At 43.6% G+C, this 19,513-nt stretch overlaps 1 protein-coding gene across 1 annotated transcript in view; it reads left to right on the top strand.

The window, feature by feature from the left end:
• Positions 1-19,513, top strand: part of srcin1b (SRC kinase signaling inhibitor 1b) — a gene marked incomplete at both ends in the record, with an annotated part of 109,945 nt that overhangs the window by 32,752 nt on the left and 57,680 nt on the right. The window contains one exon of the mRNA XM_079261340.1: positions 6,795-6,821. Within this exon, the coding sequence (XP_079117466.1) occupies positions 6,795-6,821 (27 nt within the window). The remainder of the gene's footprint in view (positions 1-6,794; positions 6,822-19,513) is intronic.

The raw sequence follows: 19,513 nt of genomic DNA on the forward strand, positions 1-19,513 counted from the left end.
GACACTGAGATGATTTACAAGTGCCACATGGGATGATATTCAGACTCTAAACCCAGAGAGACGACGTGATTATTCTGAACACTTTTGGCACCAATAGGAGCTTTTTTATATTTTATTCTTGAATAAATTTGCAATAAAATTCACTGGTGTCACGTGTGACTCTGACGTGAAGATCCTGAAATATTCCCTAACAGGTAGAAGATAATTGATTTGTGGGCTAGCAACAGAACCCTGGGGTGCACCGCCGGTACCTCAGATGGATTGGATCAATCTCAGGGTGTGTCTGTAATTTTAGAGAAAGCTAATCACTCAATCAGGATGTCAAATGATTGTTATGAAAACAGTTCAGACTGAGTAGCAATCTCCGACGGTTAAAAGTAAAGCCTGTGCAGAAATGCCAAACTCTGCAGTTCCCCCTTCATCCACTAGGGGTTGCAAAACAGATCAAATCTCCACAGACTCCCATGTCAACTTCACTGCAGAAACATGTTTACAGCAGAAATAAACATGTTTACAGCAGAAATAAACATATTTACAGCAGAAATAAACATGTTTACAGCCTGGTACAAAAATCTATTTTCAGTTTAATAGGTCAGGTTTAGAGTTCAGAGTGAATTTTTTCTTATTCCCCCATTTAAAAGTAATTTAATCTCAAAATTCTACAAAATTAGAGGGGTGTTCTTTTGATTGACAGGTACCCGATCTCCCACTTCAAGTGAGAAGAACGTAGACCTGGCCGGTTAACAATGTGACATGGCTTTAGTGCGCTTACCTCTGTTAGCGGGTTAGCTCTAGGTTAGCTCAGTTAGCTCTTAGCTACAGGCAGGTTGGAGTTCGCTCGATGTCAATCATCCACCATGACACTCACATCCACCATTACGCTCACAGCCCCCGTGTCAGCTCCACCTCTTTGCCTATATTTGTATTTTGTGGGAGTGATGACACATGTGACGCTGCCAAAACGGCGATGGTAGGAACCGCCCACCGAGCTTCAATTCAGCTCTTAAGAAAAATACGGCTGTGACATAATTCAGGGTCTGCACACTTCCAAGTGCGGATTCGTCTGCTGCATGCGTCATCGTGGCGCGCCAAGTACTGTCCCAATTCAAAGGCTCCTTCCAGTCCACCCTTCAAATGTGCACTTCGTTTGGCTCCAGATTAGTTTAAAACGAAGGATACAAGAGATGTATCTTAAGCGCCCTTTCATATCCCAGAGTCCATTGCGTTCCTGATAGAAAAGAATGAGCAGGAGAGCGCCGGTGTAGGTACCAGACCGTTTTATTTATTTTTATGTATAAACGCACATATATTTGTGTCCAATAACCACAAATGAATTTTATTCCAGTCGTCCTCAGATGTCTTCGTCCCCTTTCATTCAAGTAAAGGCTGAATTTATTACAGTCACTCCGATAACTGGAGACTAAAATAATGAACAATAACTTAAAATGTGCTAAATTATAATTCAGTGATATAAGACGCTGTTTTTGTCATTAAATTGAGTTAAAGAAAAAACAAATGGGTCCTGGACAAATTAAAGCATTTTTCTGATGAACAGTGGGACAAAATACCTGTCAACAGGTGTGGAAGTCTGACTGGGAGGAAAAACACCTGACTGGAGTGGAAACATCACAGGATTTTTTTTTTTTTTTTTTTTTTTAAATTAGTTTAAATTAGAGTGATGTAACATTATTTTAACATGTTTGTTTGCTTTTTTTTTTTTTTTTTTTTTTAAAAAAAACAACTTTCTTTTGAACCAGAATTAGAAAATAATGTCATGATTTTCATGAAATTTGTATTACTTTAGTCAATTTCATCTTATTTCCCAGGCAGCTGTTTTTCTCCTTCTTTTATTGGAAGGTATGAATACATATGAGGACGACTGTACATGTGTCTAACAAGGATTATTTTCCACTGAAGTTAACGTCAGTTTGACAGGATGAGCTGTCAGCCAGAGGAGAGCTCGTCTAAACCGCCTCCTCCCCATGTTTGTCATTTAGACAGGAAGGAAAATGAAAACAAATTAAAATTAAAATTATTGTCACCGTTTTCTGTCATTTTAAAAATATTTTCGTGTTTTTGTGAAAGAACAGGAACAGTAATGGGATAAACTTGGCATATGTAGTTGCTAGGCAACGGAGGACTGGAGCACTATGGGTAATTCTTGTACACTCGATAGATACAATAAATATTATCATCATCATTATTATTATTATTATTATTATTATTATTATTATTATTATGAAGGAATAATCAGTATGTTCTGGTTTACTTGACCTAATAACCCCAGTATGGATCATACTGTTGTTCAGTTTTTGTCAATAGCTTGCAAACATTGTGTAGTTTAATATTTAAAGCTTCTTCAGGCTGATAATTAAAGGTTTATCTTCTGCAGTAAACGTCGCATCAGTCAAAAAATACATCAAAAACGTAGAAGTTGCCTTGATTGAGAAAATAATTTAGAAAGTATTTTATTTAGTAGTTTGTATTTAGTTTCCTCGGAAACACGGAGACGCAGCCGCACCGTTGACAAACGTCACGGCTGCACGTTGTTCGGACCATCATGCTGATGGACCTTGTTGTTCTCGGCTTTTCGCCGGCTCCTCATTAACTCCAAAGCCTCTTCCTGGTGCTGCGTTAACGTTTCTGCTGCATTTTGAGTTTCAGCAAAGTTTTTCAGCAGAACAGGAGGAGCATGCAGTTGTCACAATCCCAGAGCGCCCTCACATATACGTTGCACCGGTATAGGTCACATGACCAGACAAACTGTTAAAAAGTAAGTGCGACTCGTCTGTAAAAAAAAATGGTCGATTTTATTTTGTAAAAGCAATAAACGCTGAAACAAGATGCCAGCTGGAGATGTGAATTTTTACCGTCAGGAATTATCTTTAAAACTTTTTCGTTGTTCGGCTTCTGAAAATCAGTCGCCTCGGCACTCAGAAACTCGTTTCTGGATTCACTGGAACATAAAATAGTTAATGCATCATTGGGTTTCAGGGGTTTACAGTGAGTAGTCGTAATGTGCCTGTTAGTTAGAACCTTACAGACCTGCAGTTGTTACAGGATGGTGTTTGATTGCCAATTGAATGAAGACATAAAGTTCATCTCTGACAGACGTTTTATCCTGCTGATGCTCCACAAATCGAGTATACAGAGGGTTGCTCTCATCCTCTGACATTTCCATCAAACTACAGCGGCATCTCTCAGAAGTTCCCCTCATTATTTAACTGTTTAACGTTTTAAGCAGCTGGATCTTTAAGGAGCTTTTTATGGGATCACAAGGGTGTTAGATTACCGGTTTAATCAGAGCATCAAATGTCAGGAGTACAGTTTGAAGTTAGTGTGTGGATGAATGTGGATGCCCTGTGTTTAGGCCTACTGGGACATGCTGGGATTGATGGTTTGGGAGGAGATGATCAAAGTGAATAAGGGGTTTATCTGAGGAGAGGACTTCTCCTAAAACTGACTGCGGACCACTCAAAAGATGCCTGAAGGTGGAAGAAGAAAGGTGGGTGGATGGATGGATGGATGGATGATGGGCGGATGGATGGATGGATGGGTGGGTAATTGGATCATGGATGGATGATGGATGTGTGGGTGGATGGATAGATGGATGGATGATGGATGGATGAATGGATGATAAATGGTGGATGGGTGGATCAGTGGATGGATGGATGATGGATGGATGATGGGCGGATGGATGAATGGATGGATAGAAGGATGGAGGGATGGATGGATGGATGGATGGATAGAAGGATGGAGGGATGGATGGATGGATAGATGGATGGATGGATGATGGGCGGATGGATGGATGGCTAGAAGGATGGATGGATGATGGATGTATGGGTGGATGATGGGCGGATGGATGAATGGATGGATAGAAGGATGGAGGGATGGAGGGATGGATGGATAGAAGGATGGAGGGATGGATGGATGGATGATGGGCGGATGGATGGATGGCTAGAAGGATGGATGGGTGGGTGGATGGATGATGGATGCATGGGTGGGTGGATGGGTGGGTGGATGGATGATGGATGGATGGGTGGGTGGGTGGATGGATGATGGATGCGTGGGTGGATGGATGGATGATGGATGCGTGGGTGGGTGGGTGGATGGATGATGGATGGGTGGGTGGATGGATGGATGATGGATGGGTGGGTGGGTGGATGGATGATGGATGGGTGGGTGGATGGATGGATGGATGATGGATGGGTGGGTGGATGGATGGATGGATGATGGATGGGTGGGTGGATGGATGGATGGATGATGGATGGGTGGGTGGGTGGGTGGATGGATGATGGATGGGTGGGTGGGTGGATGGATGATGGATGGGTGGGTGGGTGGATGGATGATGGATGGATGCGTGGGTGGATGATGGGCGGATTGATGGATGCGTGGGTGGATGGATGGATGATGGATGCGTGGATGGATGGATGGATGATGGATGGGTGGGTGGATGGATGGATGATGGATGCGTGGGTGGGTGGATGGATGATGGATGCGTGGGTGGGTGGATGGATGATGGATGGGTGGGTGGGTGGATGGATGATGGATGGGTGGGTGGATGGATGGATGATGGATGCGTGGGTGGGTGGATGGATGATGGATGCGTGGGTGGGTGGATGGATGATGGATGCGTGGGTGGGTGGATGGATGATGGATGCGTGGGTGGGTGGATGGATGATGGATGCGTGGGTGGATGGATGGATGATGGATGGGTGGGTGGATGGATGGATGATGGATGCGTGGGTGGGTGGATGGATGATGGATGGGTGGGTGGATGGATGGATGATGGATGCGTGGGTGGGTGGATGGATGATGGATGCATGGGTGGGTGGATGGATGGATGATGGATGCGTGGGTGGGTGGATGGATGATGGATGCGTGGGTGGGTGGATGGATGATGGATGCGTGGGTGGATGGATGGATGATGGATGGGTGGGTGGATGGATGGATGATGGATGCGTGGATGGATGGATGGATGATGGATGGATGGGTGGATGGATGGATGATGGATGCGTGGGTGGGTGGATGGATGATGGATGCATGGGTGGGTGGATGGATGGATGATGGATGCGTGGGTGGATGGATGGATGATGGATGCGTGGGTGGATGGATGGATGATGGATGCGTGGGTGGGTGGATGGATGATGGATGCGTGGGTGGGTGGATGGATGATGGATGGGTGGGTGGATGGATGGATGATGGATGCGTGGGTGGGTGGATGGATGATGGATGCGTGGGTGGGTGGATGGATGATGGATGCGTGGGTGGATGGATGGATGATGGATGGGTGGGTGGATGGATGGATGATGGATGCGTGGGTGGGTGGATGGATGATGGATGGGTGGGTGGATGGATGGATGATGGATGCGTGGGTGGGTGGATGGATGATGGATGCGTGGGTGGATGGATGGATGATGGATGGGTGGGTGGATGGATGATGGATGCGTGGGTGGATGGATGGATGATGGATGCGTGGGTGGATGGATGGATGATGGATGGGTGGGTGGATGGATGGATGATGGATGGGTGGGTGGATGGATGGATGATGGATGCGTGGGTGGGTGGATGGATGATGGATGCGTGGGTGGATGGATGGATGATGGATGCGTGGGTGGGTGGATGGATGATGGATGCGTGGGTGGATGGATGGATGATGGATGCGTGGGTGGATGGATGGATGATGGATGCGTGGGTGGATGGATGGATGATGGATGGGTGGGTGGATGGATGGATGATGGATGCGTGGGTGGATGGATGGATGATGGATGCGTGGGTGGATGGATGAATGAGGAAGATGAGGGACGGAATGTGGATTAAAGTGAGGAAGAGAAGATGATGGATGAGGAAGAGGAAGAAGTGAGGGATGATGGAGGACTTGTTGAACTGGTGAAGCCAGATGATCAGAGGACTGGTTGCATCGCGGTTCTGGTCCGAATCTGAAGCAGGAAAGTTGATCTTTGTTTCAGTTTTTACTTCCGGTAACAGAAAGCAGATTCATTTCAGCTTTAAATGTAAATAGATAAACAAACCGGATGATTTACAGTAAACGTCTGAACCAATCATTCAGCTGCAGAGTGTTGATTCTGAGTTTATTCTTTTCCATCATCTGTATCATGTTGGTCATCGAACGAAGATGATCATTAGTGATTATCTGACGAAGGGCGGTTCGGTGCAAATCTTATGGAGTCACATCATCTAACGAAGTGTCGACTTCTTTCCAGCAGTTAGGATTTGCTTTAATCCTGCTGCAGCTTCTATGTCAGCCAGCTCTGCAGAGACCTCCTTTTATAGGAGCTTCTGTCCCTTCATCATTGTGTGTGTGTGTGTGTGTGTGTGTGTGTGTGTGTGTGTGTGTGTGTGTGTGTGTGTGTGTGTGTGTGTGTGTGTGTGTGTGTGTTTGAGAAGTCACTGTAAACATTTGATTAATTGCTGAGAAGCAATTACAAGCAATTAAAGTCCTATCATGATGGCAGTGAAGGACAACGCAAGCTAATCATCCAGCCATCATCATCTCATGGCTTCTTCAGCAGCCATGATGCATAAAACTCTTATTTATCTGTTTCCTTCACCCGAACGTAAATGCTCCACCTTTTAACCTGGAGGCTCGCTTTAGTGTCCAGGTGGAAACTTGGCGACGCAGCGCTTACCCTGAGCTCTGCTTCTAACCACATGGAGATTTTCTCTCTTCTTTGCTATTCTGCAGCTTGACACATGTTGACAAAGTCTCACCCTCGGTCCTGTTTCTCCCCTCCTCACACCCCCCCGTCCCTTCTGTTTTTCTCCCCACTTAGCAACAACCAAACTACTGGAGCTTCAAGGTCAGTGCCAGCATTGTGTTTGTGCTTCTGCATAAATCTCTGCCTCTGTGTGGATTTGTCTAATAGGATAACAGCGCTGTGTGTTTGCATGCTCGCTCACATGTTGGTGCACACTTTATTTAAAGTCTTTATTTGTGCTGCATGCTGTGACATTTCTGCATCTGTGTGGGAAGAAACTGTTGATTAGAAGTGATCGATGAGAGGCAGGCAACATGAGGAGACAGAAGAGGTGGAAGCATGAGGTGCCCCAGCTGTGCAGAAAGCTTTCCTTCTGCACAGACCTGGTGTGCACAAGTCTTCTGCTTTCAGAAAAGTTTGATACCTGTTGTTTTATGTTCTAAAATAAACACATAAAAGGAAACATTTTAAAAACTTTTTAAAGCCCAAACCATGAAAAAAGGTCAGAAAAGTCGCTTTTTTTTTAGTATGAAGTCTTTATTTGGCCCGTTAACAAAATGTTGCAGAAAAATGTAACCATTTTTAGGGGGATATTCACCATTTATTACCATGTGATAAGTCAAAACTTGGCTTCCTGCAGTCTATTAGGGAGCAGAAGACAACTGTCTGATTGTGCTGAACAGGATTTTGAGCCAAGTTTTTACCATAAAATGCAAAAGAAACTGTATGTATCAGATACTTTTGGCTTTTTAAGCATTTTCCTGCTGCAGCACGACAGAAGCACAAAAGCAGCAGCAGGTATGAGTGACACTAGCTCAGCTCTGTGACCTGAGGTGTATTTAAAACAACTTAATCGTCTCATGTTAGCTTTAATTAGCTTTCATGTTTACTATAAATAACCCTACTAGATGTGTGTGATGGGGTGAAGAAGGTGAGTTATAAGTGTTGAAACGACAACCAACTGAATGAGACTTGTGTGTTCGAGCAGAATGTTCGTGTGGACAACATCGTCGTGGAACGAGGCCGGTGACACGGTTCCAGACCGACAAGAGCTTCAAACTTTTCTGTATATCTGCAGTAATGTAACAATTATTCTGCTCGCCGTTTTAAATGCAAATCCTTTTCATAGATGTTTTTTAAATCTATGATTTAGAACCAATTGTGGAACCAAACTCAAGGAAGCTAACTTGGACAAATCTGATCTTAAGAACTTCAGGCCGATTTCCAAACTGCCCTTCCTTGCTAAAACTTTGGAAAAGGTGGCAGCAAAGCAACTGACTTCCTTTTTAGAGTCACACAACATGTATGACACCTTTCAGTCAGAGTTTCGTAAATATCCCTCAACAGACATCATGTGACATCATGATATCTGCTGATTCAGGAGGATGTACAGTATTGGTTCTGCTGGATCTGTCTTCGGCCTTTGACACGGTCGACCACCACATCTTAATTGAAAGGCTGCAGAACCTGATTGGATGTCTGGCACAGTTTTACAGTGGTTTATCTCATTCCTAGTGGGTAGAAGCTTTAGTGTCTCTGCCAACCACATGCTCTCTAAGCCTGGTAGATTGTTGGGGTGCCTCAGGGCTCTGTGTTGGGACCACTTCTGTTCTTATTGTACGTCCTTCCTCTTGGTCAGATTATCCAGCAGTGTAAGGATGTTTCCTTTCACTTATTTGCTGATGACCTCCAACTGTACTGTTCATTTAATGCTTCTGAAACTCACAAATTAAGCTCTTTACTTACCTGTCTTTCAAAAGTAAAACAGTGGTTAAGCGATAACAGTCTCCAACTTAACTGATAAGACCGAGACACTTATTATTGCTCCAGACAGTGAAATTGCAAACATAAAGCAACATCTAGGCAAACCGAGCCCTTCAGTCAAGCCTAAGCTGAGAAACCTAGGGGTAATATTCGATGAAGCCGTGTCATTAGGACATCATTCAAGGCAGTTGGTTAAAAATAGCTTTTTTTTCAACTACATAATATTGCAAAGCTGAGACTAATGATGTCTAAGCGAGAGCTCCAAATGATTATACATGCATTTGTGTCCACACGATTAGACTATTGGAACGGCTTATTTACATGCCTAAACACGAAAGCACTGGCTCGTCTTCAGACGGTCTAAACTCAGCAATGAGGCTTCTGACTGGAACCAGCAGAAGAGCCCACATCACACCCGTGTTAAAGTCTCTTCACTGGCTTCCTGTTGAACATCGTATTTGTTTTAAAATCCTGTTACTTACTTTCCGAGCCCTACATACACAGGTCCCTAGTTACAGTGAGGACTTAGTTAAGCCCTACAGTCCTTACGAAGTCTTAAGGTCGACTGGTAAACACGTGTTGATGGCACAAACCCGTTTTAAAACCCAGGGAGACCGTTCTTTTTAAGCTGTTGCGCCCGTCTCTGGAATGAGCTTCCCTAGGATCTGCGCTCTCTGGATTCAGTAGATGCTTTTAAAAACCTCTTAAAAACATCTTTGTTCAGACTTTTTAGCTCCAAAAAGACTCTGTGACACTGCTGTGTATTTATACAGTTTTTTTATTTATTTATTTATTTTTACACACGTTGCAAGTTTTTTATGTTTTATTGTTGTGAAGTACTTTGTGACCTTGTGACTGTGAAAAGCGCTATATAAATAATGTTTATTTTATCTAAATATGACTTATTTGGTAAAAGAAATTTTAATCTGTTACCTTTTTAAATCCAGCTTTATTTACAAAGTGCCAATTCACAAAGTCATCTCAGGACATTTTAAGTCGCTGGCTGCAGAAACAACGGCTGGCAGCCAACAGACAGATCAGCCCTTCATTCTGATCCAGTCAGTGTTCACACGCCAGTTTATAATAAATAATAGCCGGGCAAGGAGCAGCAGCAGACGGCACAGAGTCTTGGCTTCCATTCAATCCTCCATCCTCGGCGTGCATGAGGCGGCGGGCGACAGCAGAAAGAAAGAAAAACCTTTTTCTGAGGTTTCATCACCAGGTCAAGTTTCCATCTTGATTCCTGTGCTCTCCTGCCGCTTTAAACACTTTAAACGTTTTTTATGTGTAAACGGCTCTGAATGTGTCTCACCTGCAGTTTTCACCCTTCGCTTGGTTCTTGTGATTAGCTGAAGAGCGTAACGATGGCGACGGCTGCGAAAGTGTTGTTCACGCTCTCCCTTTGGAAATGCAAAGTAATCTGAGACACTGTTTACTCAATGACAGTAATACAGGAGATGAGCTGATATGAAGCCAAATTCCTGCCCCCGCTGTTACAAACAGTCTGCATGCAGGATTCCTGAACCTCTGAGAGCACGCTCTGACTGAACAAAGCAACAAAAACTGTGGGAAGTTGTAGTGCGCACGACCACGCTGGCGTGTAAACGTCTGAGTTCAGCGCGCTGCCGTGTTTCCTGCATCATCTGCAGGACTGGAGCCGTTTCCAGCTCTCCAAGCTCGGGAATTTAGCAGCTTGTTTAGAGCAGATCAGTCAAAGTCGAGACTGTTTGCAGCTTTTAAAGTGTTTGTTAATGTGAGGACGGTTTACATCTGGATGTGAATGAATTAATCACAAACTACAGGTGTAGTGGTTCAGAACTCTGGTTTATCTTGTTCATGACTGAAACAAATCGGCGTTATGTACAACTCTGCGTTTGTAAAGTCATTTCACGTGGTTGTGTTTCAAGAGCGACCAAATCTGGAACGCTTCCAGACTGAAGTCAAAGTTTAAAGATGGCAAAAAACTATCATTCATCATTAGTTCCACGATTAAATGTCTCTCTGGCAACCTCCAACAGGTTGCATGGACGTACGCCGCCGTGCAGCCCGATGCTAACGGAAGCTGCAGCTCTCAGCATCTTCACCCTAAAATAAGTTGATCATCTGAAAGGCTCGCTGCACGCTTTCCACTGACGTGGCGTCAAAAACTGCGCTGAAGGATGATCTGTAGCAGAACAGTGAATGATGATGCTTTAACGTCAAAATGTTTGTTTCCAACATTAAAATGTCACAAGAGAGTCTAAGAAGGTAAATCCAACGGTGAGTGTATGAGAGATTCTGCTCCTTTGTCATAACCTGCTCTGTTGTAACACACACAGGAAAAAGTCAATAAATAACTTATCTGTTGACTGTTTGCAGTCTGATCCACATCAGCAAAGTTTAGTCTGGACCAGGATGGAAGGAATCTTTACTAAAATCATTCCAGTCTGCAGATTCCTATAAATACTCAGCGAAGGGACAAAAAGCCTGGAAGGAAAGTCGGCCGTCTGAAGAACTTGACCTTTTAAAGCCCAAAATGTGCCACTTCCCAAACCTTTTAAACCATATTCATGTTGGAAATGGTCGCATCACTTCTCGTTTTCAGTACGTGACGTAGAACATCCGTGTTAGTCGGCTGTAATGCTGACTTAACTAAGCTCAGAGTTAACTGCTGCGGCGCCTCGGATCCACTCCATAAAGCAGGGTTCATGCTTGCATGTTTCAGGCATTGGTGGTCCATTTCTCATTTAAATAAGGAGACTTCCTGTTAGCTCTCTGAGTTCAGTCAGTGATTTCTATGTTTTCTTTTCATGTATGTAGTGAAAAGTTTAGTTCAGCTTCCTAAGCATCTCCTCCATCCTGCTGACTCATCATCAGACATTACTGCAGCGTGTCTGTGGGAATCATGCCTAAACCTCGCTTTTAGTGCTGCTTTTATCACCTGTAACATGACAGGAAAGACTCAACATGAAGTTCAAACAGGAAGGAGGCGATGTGGTCTGAGGGAATTGCTAAGCTAACCTGCAAACACCATCGTGCTTTCTGAGACACGCGTTACGTCAGCTCAAGCTCATGTTGCAAAAATGAATCCCTTTAGAGCCGGGGTGCCCAAAGTCTGCCCTGTCCTGCAGGTTTTCCATGCATCCCTGCTCCAACATACCTGGCTTCCATTAAATGGATCCACCAGCCAACGGAGTTCTGCATCGAGTCGGTTGTGTCGGAGCAGAGATGCATGGGGAACCTGCAGGATTGTGGCCATTGAGGACCAGAGCCGGACACCCCTGCTTTAGACAGATACAGTGTGGAAAGGCACGTTTTTTGTCCGGAAGGTAGAAACCTTCAGTAGTTTTGCAAGTTTCACTCACATATTTCCATTCAAGAAATACAAGACACCAATGTCTTCTATTCTTCTTCTTATTATTATTCTTATTTTTATTTTTGATATCATTATTATTATTATAGTTTAAAAAAAAAAAAACCTACCACAACATTGCAATTTTCCATCTGGGATAAATTGTTTTTCCTTTCACACAGCGAAAAATAAAATCGTCATGCCCCTCAAACTGATGCCGACTGGCTGATTTTGGTGCCATATTGGACCTTTTTCTTCATGGAGCCCCTGTAAAGGAGCAGTATGGGATACATTCAGGCCATTTTTACAATAAACGTGCAGCGTAACAAATTCCCAGCAACAAACTCTGCAGGAAGACTCTTCCAAGCAAACATGGCAGCATTAATGCCAGATAAATGCGATGCTCGTTTCCTGTCACGAGCGGGCTTCAACGGCTATCCGTTAGTCTTAGTGCAGGACGGACGCTGGTGCACGTGCAGCTTCAGACATGTACGGGCATCACAGAGCTGCTGGTGCTCAGTCTCGTGTGGCTGTTCGACACCAACCACACATAACATGTTGACATGCGCCAGTCTCGTACGTTTCTGGAAATAACCAGACAAATGTTTCCCTACAGAGACGAGAAGAAGCCAAAAGTCTGTCGGTCCGGGCCAGTGAGGTTTACCGTGTTGAGCCTTCACTCTGGCTGGTGTTCTTCCAACTATTCCTTCAAGTTTCAGCTTTGCAGCCACACCAAACTTATCTCCTCCTGTTGTTCTTATCGGGTTGGCCAGCCGAAGCACTGAAGACGGAAGTTAGGCTTGCTGTCATGCATTGTCCATTTTTAAAACTGAAAAATCTGCAGGGGAGGAGAAACCACGACTTTTCTGTCCCAACTTGATTCAGAGCTTCATTCATCCCAGGCCTGGAAACTTCAGTCTTACAGCAGAGAGAAGAGTTCCAGAGATCCAGGTCAGAGATGGAAACTGAATCGTACACGACAGTCAAGCAGCTACGTGTCGTCAGAGTTCCATTAGGTGTGAGATCAGTTGTGGATATTTCTAGTTATCAAGCTCCAAACATCTGTTGTGGTTTCCCTCCTGAAGCTGGACGAGCTGCTGGAGGAGAGGAGGTGAGAGGTAAACGAAAGGCTGCACGCCGTATCAGATGCAGACGGATTCTTCTCAGAACAGTTGGAGATGCAACGTGGTCATGACACGCAGAACTCTTCCAGCCTCGGTGGGAGGAAGACAACTAAAGGATTTATTTCATATTGACGTGTCGGATGAAGAGATCGATAGCAGCGTCTCAGAAAGGTCTAGCTGTAGCTGGATGTGGATGTTTGGGTGAGACGGGTGTGTTGTAGACCTTCATCTCGCTGCTCCAAGGCTGCAGACTTTAGTATCGATCTGATAACCAGTACCGCCGATACTTTTTGCTTGAAATTTCACAATCATTTCATGACTTTATTTGAATATTTATCATGATTATTGTCATTATAAAACAATTACAAAGATTTTTGTCACATAAAACATTAACTCTTTATCGACTCTTTATTCAATGAAATACTTGAAACTTAGCCAGAAATTGTCCTTCTGGTGTGAAGCAAGACCTCCATTCTGTTGTTGTGACATGAACAAAAATAAAGTTTCATGCTGAATATTAAAGAAAACAAAGTGATCTTAAATAGTCACTTGCCCCTTAAATGGTTAAAACATTTTTTAACAAACTAAATGAGAGAAAAGAGAAATTTTAATTTAAGCTTAACAAAATAACAACAAATCAAATAAAATCCCTGTTTATAAACTCAACAGTTGAGATTAAAGTGTAACTATTCTGTGCATTTCAGGCTAATTTATTTTTATTTCTGAGACCAGAAGGGCTGGAATTGATGGAGTTATTGTCACAAATCACTTTATTTACTTCAGACCGACCCTCCCCGTAGGCTGTCAGATCAGCCTGCGGGCAAAACGAGTGGATTGAGACTCTTCCGCATTAAGCCCCGCCTCCCGCCACTGCACTACATCGGGAGCGCGCACCGCACCTGCTTTCACCGTCATTGTAAAATCTCATAAACAGAAGGATTAGGCTAATATGAACTCAATAAAATAACAAAATACGATGTCAACACATAGCATACAGCCCTACATGTTGGAACCTGAATCAGAGCCTGAAAACGAAGTGGAAAACAGCAACCCACAGCAACGAATGCAGCAGGATGTCTCTCTTTGGTAAACTCACCAGCCATCGTTGGAAATAACTTTATCCCACGTTTTCCACCCGCCTGATGTATTTGTACATGCCCTTGTTAACCAGTAGAAGGTAACCAATCACCGAACCTTATCCCCCGGGACGTCACAAGGATTTCCAAGTAGAAAAAACTCTCTAAAACGACACGTTTTTCGTCGCCATGGAAACCGAACGGAGAGCATGCTGGAACTCAAACTCAAACTCAAACATGCTGTTAAAAAACAGTGTCGTTCACATGTCTGATGAGGATTCAACACTGTAACACTGTAGAAAGCTCAGAAAACTCCAAATACCAGAATAGCACCCCTTTAATTGAACAAAACCTACTTTTAGTCGACTGTCATTCACATTCTTTTACCTTTTCCCCTCAAAGCCTTTTGCAAGAAGAGTATCAATATTATCACACTGGTATCGATCGGTACCGATACCAGCCTGTCCGATCGGTACCGATGTCCAGCCTTTCTCTGCTCAGCTCAGCAGGATGGAACGTTTCAGCTGAGTGCTCGTTCATATGAAGCACGTTTCTGTTGCTACGTTTGAGCCGTGTATTCAATTCAATTCAATTCAACTTTATTTATATAGCGTCAAATCACGGCAATGCCATCTCAAGACGCTTTACAGACAGAGGGGAAAACATAATGAAAGCCAATTCATAATAGCCTATATAAGGAAACCAACAGATTGAGTTGAGTCCAACTCAATCTCCCATCCTGAGCAAGCACACGGCGACAGTGGGAAGGAAAAAACTCCCTTTTAACAGGAAGGAAACCTCCGGCAGAACCCGGCTCAGGACAAGCAGCCATCTGCCTCTGCTGTGTGGGGGGAAGAGGACAGAAAGACAACAGGAACTGCTACTCCCGGCCAGGGAGACCTGCTGAGACAGGAGACATACATGTTAATGATGCAACACTGTTATGGGGGGGGGGTAAAAGAAAGAGATAAAGAGAAAAAGAAAGAAGCTCAGTGTATCAGGAAATGTCCCTCAGCAGTCTAAACCTATAGCAGCATAACTAAGGGATGCTAACCATCCCTAGCTATAGGACTTATCAAAAAGATAAGTCTTCAGCCTAGTCTTAAAGGTGGGGAGGGTGTCTGCTTCCCTAACACTAACTGGGAGCTTATTCCATAAGAGAGGGGCCTGATAACCAAAGGCTCTGCCTCCTGCTCGGCTCTTTGAGACTCTAGGAACCACAAGTAAGCCTGCAGTCTGCGAACGAAGTACTCTGCTTGGTATATAAGGAACAATGAGGTCTTTGATATATAGTGGTGCCTGGTTGTGGAGGGCTTTATATGTAAGGAGAAGGATTTTAAATTCTATTCTAGATTCAACAGGCAGCCAATGAAGAGAGTCTAAAACTGGAGAAATATGATCTCTACTGCTGGTTCTGGTCAGGACTCTGGCTGCAGAATTCTGGATCAGCTGAAGGGTTTTCAGGGCATATTTAGGACAGCCCAGTAATAGAGAGTTACAGTAATCTAGTCTCGAAGTAACAAAAGCGTGAACCAGTTTTTCTGCATCACTCCGAGACAGAATGTCCCTAATTTTGGCTATATTACGTAAATGAAAGAAGGCTGTTTTAGTAACCTGCTTAATATGTGGGCCAAAGGACAGGTCAGGGTCAAATATTACTCCAAGGTTTCTCACTGTAGCACTGGAAGCTAAAGTAATGCCATCCAGGTTCATTACAAAACCGGAAAATTTAGCTCTGAGTTTTTCAGATCCAACGAGAATTACTTCAGTCTTATCTGAGTTTAAGAGGAGAAAATTTCTAGACATCCAAGTCTTTATGTCTATGAGACAATTTTGTAGCCTATTGGGCTGATTTGTTTCATCTGGTTTAAAGGATAAGTATAGTTGAGTATCATCTGCATAACAATGAAAGTTTATTCCATGCTGTCTAATAATTTTGCCTAAAGGGAGCATATATAGTGTGAAGAGTATTGGTCCAAGTACAGAACCTTGAGGAACTCCATGACTTACTGTAGTTTGGGAGGAGGACTTGTCATTTACATGAACGAACTGAAGTCTATCAGATAAATATGATTTAAACCAGTTTAACGCTGTACCTGTAATTCCAATCACCTGTTCTAGTCTTTGTAACAGAATGTTATGATCGACTGTATCATATGCAGCACTAAGATCAAGCAAGATAAGTACGGACAGAAATCCTTTGTCTGAGGCCATAAGAAGGTCATTAGTAACTTTCACCAATGCCGTCTCAGTGCTATGATGAGCTCTAAATCTTGACTGAAACTCCTCGCATAAATTATTTCTGCTCAGGTGGGCATGTAGCTGAGCTGAAACTATTTTCTCCAGAATTTTGGACATAAACGGGAGATTAGATATAGGTCTATAATTTGCTATCACCTCTGGATCCAGAGATTGCTTTTTAAGTAAAGGCTTGATTACAGCAGTTTTAAATGATTGTGGTACATATCCTGTCACTAAAGACATATTGATAAGATTTAGTAGTGATGTATTAATTAAAGGGAAAATGTCCTTAAAGAGGCTCGTTGGGAGAGGGTCTAAGATACAGGTGGATGGTTTAGATGAAGCTATTATTTTAGTTAATTCAGAGGGTTGGACAGGACAGAAACTATTTAGACACAAGTCAGATCCTGGTTCTAAGGATGCTTCGGAGACCACAACAGGCTCAACATTATAGGTAGAAGGAAGAGTATTGTCAATTTGATCTCTAATAGTGTCAATTTTATTCCTGAAAAAATACATGAAATCATCACAGCTAAGTGAGAAAGGAATACATGGCTCCACAGCGCTCCGGCTCCTAGTAAGCCTAGCTACAGTGCTGAAAAGAAACCGAGGGTTGTTTTTGTTTTCCTCTATCAATGATGAATAATAAGCTGTTCTTGCCGTACGTAAGGCTTATTTGTATACAATTCAACTTTCTTTCCAGGTTAAGTGAGACTCCTCTAGTCCTGATGAACGCCATTTGTCTTCCAAACGCCTTGATGCCTGTTTTAGAGCTCGAAGCTGGGAATTAAACCAGGGAGCCTTCATAATCTTACCTAATTTCTTCTTCTTTAGGGGAGCAACATTATCCAAGGTTGTACGCATTGAAGCTGTTATAGTATCAGCATGTTGATCAATCTGAGCAAGAGTAAGGCTTAAAGGGGGACTCTCAGTCATGCTAACACATGGTAGATGTGAAAAAATTGATTCAATTGTTTAAATTTTGTATTATTGTCTGATAAACATCTACTATAGTAGAATTTATTTTTGGTCAGTGAGTAATCAAATAAAGTGAATTCAAAGGTTAATAAGAAGTGATCGGACAAGACAGGGTTTTGAGGAAATACTTTGAGCTCATCAGTCTCAATACCAGATGTTAGAACAAGATCAAGAGTATGACCATGAGAGTGAGTGGCTCCATTGACATTTTGTGAAAACCCAATTGAGTTTAGAATAGAGCTAAAGGAAATGTTTAAACTATCATTTTCAACGTCAACATGAATATTAAAATCACCTAGTACAATGACCTTATCAGTAGTCAGCACTAACTCAGACAAGAGATCAGAGAATTGGGTCAGAAACTCGGAGTAAGGTCCAGGTGGGCGATACACTAATGCTAAAAGGAGCGGTTTCTCTGAATTCCATTTTGGATGAGATAAATTTAATGTCAGGAATTCAAAGGATTTATAGTTAGTTTTGTGCTTAGGATTAATTAAAAATTCTGACTTAAAAATAGCTGCAACACCTCCTCCTCTGCCTGTAGTTCTAGGAATGTGAAAGTTTAAATAGTTAGCTGGCGTAGCTTCATTAATACTAACATAATCCTCTTGCTGTAACCAGGTTTCCGTAAGACAGAATAAATCAATGTGGTGATCACCTATCAAGTCATTGACTAATAAAGACTTATTTGGGAGGGATCTAATATTCAGTAGGCCACACTTTATTGTCTTATTTTCAGATTTTATTAGATCCATTGTTTTTATTTTTATGATGTTTTCACGATTAACCCCAGAAGTGTTTTTGTGTTGTTTAATTCTTACTGCTGGGAAGTTGTATAAGGTCGGAATGGGGTTTTGGGTGGGCGGCGGCAGGTGGGAAGCTGCAGAAAAGTGTGTAGGACTACAATTCTGCCTCTTGGTCCCAACCCTGAGTTGTCAATTTAGCTGACTAATGAAAGAGTCCATATTGCTAGATAAGAGAGCGGCTCCATCCAACGTGGGATGGATGCCATCTCTCCTAATAAGACCAGGCTTTCCCCAAAAAGCGCTCCAATTATCTATAAAACCCACGTTGTTATCGGGACACCACCTAGACAACCAGCGGTTGAAGGATGACATGCGGCTAAACATGTCATCGCTGATTAAATTTGGCAAGGGACCAGAGAAAACTACGGAGTCCGACATGCTCTTGGCAAAGTTACACACCGAAGCAACATTAATTTTAGTGACCTCCGATTGGCGTAACCGGGTGTCGTTACCGCCGACGTGAATTACAATCTTACGGTATTTACGTTTAGCCTTAGCCAGCAGTTTCAAATACGATTCGACGTCGCCCGCTCTGGCCCCAGGAATGCATTTGACTATGGTCCCCGGTGTCTCTAGAGCCACGTTTCTGACTATGGAACTACCTATAATCAGGGTTTCTGCCTCAGCGGGTGTGTCGCCGAGCGGGGAAAATCTGTTAGAAACGTGAACAGGTTGGTGGTGGCCAGTGGGTTTTGGTTTGGGGCTACGCTTCCGCCTGACCGTCGTCCAGCCCGCCTCGGCTCCCGGCTGCGCGGGAACTGCTGAGGGACGGCTCGGGATGGCTGCCCTGGCTGGTAGCTCCGCACTGGCTAATGGGGGCTTGCTGACTAACTGCTTCCCTAACTGAGTGCGGAGCTGGGCTTCTAACTCACAGAGCCTCGCCTCCAAGGCTGCCAAGCTGCTACACTTAATACACCTACCGTTATCACTAAAGGAGGCGGAGGAGTAGCTAAACATCAGACACACCGAGCAAGAAAAGGCAGGGGACCGGGGTGTGGGAAGAGAGCTAGCAGCCATGCTAAAACCGAGTGTTTGAGCTGTTTAAGTCAGTAAACAGAAAGCCAAAGATCCCAAAAATAAATGCAATATATAGAACAGTGGTTTGGGAAGATATTGTGCGCTAAAGTGAGTGGTTGGTTAACAATAGATAGAAGTTAGAAAGAAGTTAAAGGAGCCAACGGCTCGTAGCAATCCGCAGTGACACACGCTAGGGAAACAGGAAATGACACAATACGTTACTGCAACGTCAGCGCGTCCGCACCTGTGTACCAGTTTTCCAGCGTGTGTAGAGCTGGAGTGTGTGTGTGTGTGTGTGTGTGTGTGTGTGTGTGTGTGTGTGTGTGTGTGTGTGTGTGTGTGTGTGTGTGTGTGTGTTAGACAGGTTAGAGCTGCTGGGCTCGAGTGAGAAGTCAGACGTTTTATTTAACATTTGCCATTTATGGAAACGGCTGATTATAAAGCTGCATTAGCTCCA

The sequence above is a fragment of the Telmatherina bonti genome (assembly GCF_933228915.1).
Source record: "Telmatherina bonti genome assembly, chromosome: 21".
Classification (NCBI taxonomy): domain Eukaryota; kingdom Metazoa; phylum Chordata; class Actinopteri; order Atheriniformes; family Telmatherinidae; genus Telmatherina; species Telmatherina bonti.